We start from the raw sequence: 5,259 nt of genomic DNA, 5'->3' as shown, positions 1-5,259 counted from the left end.
TTCTTAGGCTCGCGGAACCTGAAAGGGAGTATGTTGGTTAATCGATCTCTTACGAAAACAGAAAGGAAGTACGTTGATTGGTTAACACCCAAAACTTGTTAGCTAAAGGTTTAATTAAGTTCTGATATTGAAAAGGTGTTTGGTTGTCATTGCAATATTCAAATTCATAAATCAACAACAAGAATTGAACATTCATTTGCAGGACCTTTAAATATTCTGAATTGATTTCTTGTCTTGTGGTTGTTGTGTGTGAATGGTAAATTAATTGATTGTGAATTGATTAAAAGGAAATACGAGTTAGAGTGTATTGCCTAATTAACGAAAATACGAGAAAACCTTAAGAGATTGTAAAAAGAAACAAGAGCTCATAAAGAGGATGAAAGAAATTTTTCATAAACCCAATTCACCCCCCCCCTCTCTTGGAACTACACCTTAGGTTGCAGCATTCACTATACACATTTGGTATACTAAGAATATTAGATAAATTGAGTAAATACGAGAATTCAAGAAAATTATCCAATTTGAACTTAATGCATACACTATAGAATAATAACACCAAGATCTGTTTTGAAGAAATGATTGAAGAGATAACACAAAGTTTTATTACAACAATCGGATTATAATAATATGTCCAATCATGCACTCACTAAATGATCTTCAATGGTGAAAGGACAACAAATAGAAAGAAAAAAAAAAAGGACACAATCTTGTAGTCTATGTGTGGTGCTCCGATGTAGGGGGTCTTGTTTATAGTCTCTGATCTGTGGAAGAAGCAGATGGGTGGCTCACCTACCATGGTAGGTAATGGTAGCTTACCTACCATGACCGACTTTGACATTAGTGGCTGACTTTGACATTAGTGGCCGTCTTTGACATTAGTGGCCAACTTTGACATTAATGGTCATTTTGACATTAGTGACCGTCTTTGACATTAGTGGCCGTCTTTGACACACCGTGCCCACCGTTCACACTAGATAGGCCATACCGTCTTTAGGGGCATTGCCCCCCCATACCCCCCACCGGGGGTGCTGCCTTGGACCCCCGTGTCTCAGAGGGCAACGTTTTCTATCTTCATAGTACCATTGCGGTCTACCACTTTGACCTCCTTTGAACCATACATCATGTAAGTGTGCCAATTAACTCGTGGGAGGTGGGCATTGCACACATATACACCAACACCCCCCCCCCCCACCAATCAATGTCCACCTACACTCTTGAACCAATACCAAGAGCATCCTGATGCTTCTGGAAGTCGGAACTACCTAATGCTTTGGTGAAGATATCTCCATGATTATCTTCTGTTGGGGAATACTCCATCTCAACAACCTCATCCTTAATGAGTTCTCATATGTAGTGATACTAAATCTCAATGTGCTTGGTTCTTGCATGGAACATTGGGTTCTTATAGATAGCTATGCAACTTTGATTGTCACAGTGAATTAGAGTTACAACATTTATCATTATCCCAATATCAGTAAAAAGTCTTCTTATCCAAACAGCTTCACATGAGGTGTGATAAGCTGACTTGTACTTGGCTTTGGTGGATGATAGCGACATTGTTGGCTGCTTCTTACTTGTCCATGAGATAATTCCATTCATAAAGAGAAAACAGTATCCAGGAACTAACTTTCTAGAATCAATATCTTCTGCCCAATTTGAGTCACAATATCCAATTAGGAAGTTCCCTAATGTATAAGAGATGCCAAAATGAGGAGTCCCTTTTATATACTTGAGGACCCTCATTCCAGACTTCTGGTGAATTTCTCTTGACTTGTTTGCAAATCTACTCAGAATACCAACTGCAAAACTGATATCTGGCCTTGTATTGCACAAGTGCACCAAACTCCCAATTAGGCTTTTGTACCTCTTTGTATCAACAAGTGGAGAGGGATCTTCAATGGAGAACTTAATGTTTACTTCCATTGGAGTAACCACTGGAGTGCATTCTGTCATCCTAAATGCCTTCAATAACTCTTAAGCATATTGTTACTACGAAATAAGGATTTCTTCTGAATGCTGCCACACATCAATGCCTAAGAAGGAGTGGAATAGCCCTAAGTCTCTCATCTCAAATTCTGAGCATAGGCCTTCACGGATGTTGTTGATCTTCTCCTTGTGGTCACCTGTAAGCACAAGATCATCTACATATAGTACAATTATTACATACATCCCATTCTTCTTCAGTACATACAAATTTGCATCAGAGGTACTTCTACAAAATCCATAATTGGTGAAGAAAGAATCAATCCTCTGGTACCAACATCTGGGGGCTTGTTTCAACCCATACAAAGCTTTCTTCAACCTACACACTTTGTTGTTTGAATTTGGCAATTCAAATCTAGGTGGTTGCATCACATAAACATCCTCTTTAAGATGACCATTAAGGAATGCAGACTTCACGTTTATTTGAAATAGCACCCAACTTCTGTGTTCAGTAGTAGCCAAAATCAAACAGATTGTTTCCGTGCAAGCTGTTGGTGCAAAGGTTTCAGTAACATCAAAACCTTCCACTTAAGAAAATCCTTGTGTAACAAGGTGTGCTTTGTACTTCTCTAAAGTACCATTAGCTTTATATTTTACCTTCCATATCCACTTCGTGTCGATTACCTTCCTATGAGGGGGACGATCCACAATCTCCCAAGTATCATTTTTATGATACTTTCATATTCAGCTTCCATAGCCGTTCTCTACTTCAAATCAGCCAGCGCTTCATCTAGGCTACTTGGTTCCTTAACTGTACTGATTTTATTGGCCATTAAGGCCATATTTACCAAGTGTTTTATTGATCGTTGTTGTTCCTTTATTATCTTCGACCTTCGAGGTTCATTAGGTTGTGAACTTTGATTCACAGGTTCTGGATTACCTTCGTCAAAGAGTTGTTGTACCCACCTGGGTTGTGGCTTCTAAATAGGTGCTATTGGTACAAGAGGTTGGTTTTGAATTTCTTCATCATTCACCTCAATATGCTTCTCTAGGTGAGGCACATGGTGGGTTACTTTATTGGTTGATGATAAAGTGGGCCGATCTCTATCTCCCACTGAGTGTGGTCCTTCATCAAATACCACATATTGACTTGGGACGATTTTCTTTGCCTCTACATCATACGGATGATATGCCTTCGATCCTATACTGTGTCCCAAGAAGATGCACTTGCGACTTTTGTCATCTAACTTCCTTTGACTGTCATCTGGAATATGCACAAAACATCTACAACCAAATGTTATAAGATGAGAAATGGAGGATTTCTTACCAGAGTAAACCTCGTGAATTGTTTTGTTCCCCAAAGCTTTAGTGAAGCATCAATTGAAAATATAAACAGCTGTATTAATAGCTTCTACCCAAATGATTTTGGAAGGTCTTGTGCCTTCATCATTGCTCTAGCCATCTCCATCACCGTGCGATTTCACCGTTCCACAACACCATTCTGTTGTGGAGTTTTTGTGCAGACAATTGGCGCTTGATGCCAAATGCACTGCAACAATTGTTGAACCCCCCTAATGTGAACTCGCCTCCTCGATCTATTCGAAGTTTCTTTAGTTGCAAAACTATCTCATTTTCAACAAGTTTATGCCACACTTTATATTTTACAAAAGCCTCAACCTTATCATGAAGAAAGTACACCCACATCTTTCTACTATAATCTTTGACTAACAGCATAAAATAGAAAGATCCTCCTAGTGCAAGAGTAGTCATTTTACCACAGAGATCTACATGTACCAGCTCTAGAGGAAGCTTTGATTTGTTATTGCTCTCTTGTGGAAATGACATACGATGTTGCTTGCCTATCATGCAAGTTTCACAAGGCTCTGCAGTATCAACTACTACAAGCAGATCAACCACCATTTCCTTTCTCTGCATCTCCTTCAAAATTGCATAGGAGATGTATCCAAACCTTTCATGCCAAAGTCTGCTTGTTGTATCTCTAGTTGTTGTGGCAAGTCCCATAAACTCATGCAGGTTATTCTTTCGAATACCTTCACCCACAATGCTTCCATTGCTATCAATGATCTCAGCTTTTGTTTTCATAAATCGTACTTCATAGTCACGGTCAATGATAGCAGCTACAGATCGATAAAAGATTCCTCCTAATTTTAAGGAAATGGATTCAATGCCCTCTATTGGACACTTTGCATTATTTCCGACAATCACATTCATAGGTTCATGTAGAGGCTTAAGGGAACCATATCAGTCCTTTTTGTTGGTCATGTGTCGAGAAGCTCCACTGTCAAGTACCCATGAGCAATCTCTTGGTACTATTTAAGCAATTAAGCACATTTCTTCTGTCAAGTACCCATTAGCAATCTCTTGGTACCCATGTAATTCTTTGTGTTTTGTGCTAAAATGTATTGGCTTGATTGAAATTTTTAGGTTGAAATATGTTGTTTTGCCACAGTCAGTTGTGTAGCCATATGATCCTTATTTTGAATTGCCTGATATCTTTAGGATATTTATGGTTGATTTTTCTGGTTATATTCTTGAAATGTGCTTAATTGACAAACCAGAAAAATGTTGCTTGCTTGTTTCAAAATTAATGTTTTTTTTTTCAGCAAGCACCCCCAGTACTTTAAGCAAACATAAAAAAGGGGGATATATAGTTATATATATGCATACATACATACATACATACATACATATATATATATATATATTTATATATATATATATTTATATATATATATATATATATGACTAATAATAAGGCAAGACATAAAGGATTTTGTAGCCATATGATCCTTGTTTTGAATTGCTTGATATCTTTAGGATCTTTATAGTTGATTTTTCTGGTTATATTCTTGTATGTGCTTAATTGACAAACTAGAAAAATGTTGTTTGCTTGCTTCAAAATTAAAGTTTCTTTTTCAGCAAGCACCCCCAGTATTTTAAGCAAACATCAAAAAGGGGTGTCGCGACGTCCCGGAGTGTGTGTGCCCCGAGGTGGCGAAATAAAAATGGGGTTTAATATTTTCAAGAAAAATAAGAATATTGGAGTCTCCACTAACCTTTTAGTATGGTTAGAACACTTAATTACTACCCCATTAAGGGTAGAATGGGTGTGCATTACCAAAGCTGGGGTTGAGAGTTTGGTTACGTGAAGGGAAGGTACGAGCACCCCCTACACGCCCGTTCTTATGAACAGTACCTAATTAATTTGGAATTATCCTTAAGTTAATTTAAAAAGTCTTTAAAATTACTCCTCTAGTGAATTTACCAATACACATGCAAAATAAATAAATAAATAAATAATACAAAAATATACGT

General features: G+C 37.7%; 1 protein-coding gene across 1 annotated transcript; it reads right to left on the bottom strand.

The window, feature by feature from the left end:
• Positions 1-1,206: 1,206 nt before the first annotated feature.
• LOC131160869 (secreted RxLR effector protein 161-like) lies at positions 1,207-1,953 on the bottom strand. The gene is made up of 2 exons (XM_058116747.1): positions 1,450-1,953; positions 1,207-1,332 (listed from the first exon to the last, which is right to left on the bottom strand). The coding sequence occupies exons 1-2, from the start codon at positions 1,951-1,953 to the stop codon at positions 1,207-1,209; spliced, it is 630 nt and encodes a 209-aa protein (XP_057972730.1).
• Between the last annotated feature and the right edge of the window lie 3,306 nt (positions 1,954-5,259).

The sequence above is a fragment of the Malania oleifera genome, chromosome 7 (assembly GCF_029873635.1).
Source record: "Malania oleifera isolate guangnan ecotype guangnan chromosome 7, ASM2987363v1, whole genome shotgun sequence".
Classification (NCBI taxonomy): domain Eukaryota; kingdom Viridiplantae; phylum Streptophyta; class Magnoliopsida; order Santalales; family Ximeniaceae; genus Malania; species Malania oleifera.
Note: the sequence above shows the minus strand (reverse complement) of the source record. Positions and strands in the feature narration are given on the sequence as shown.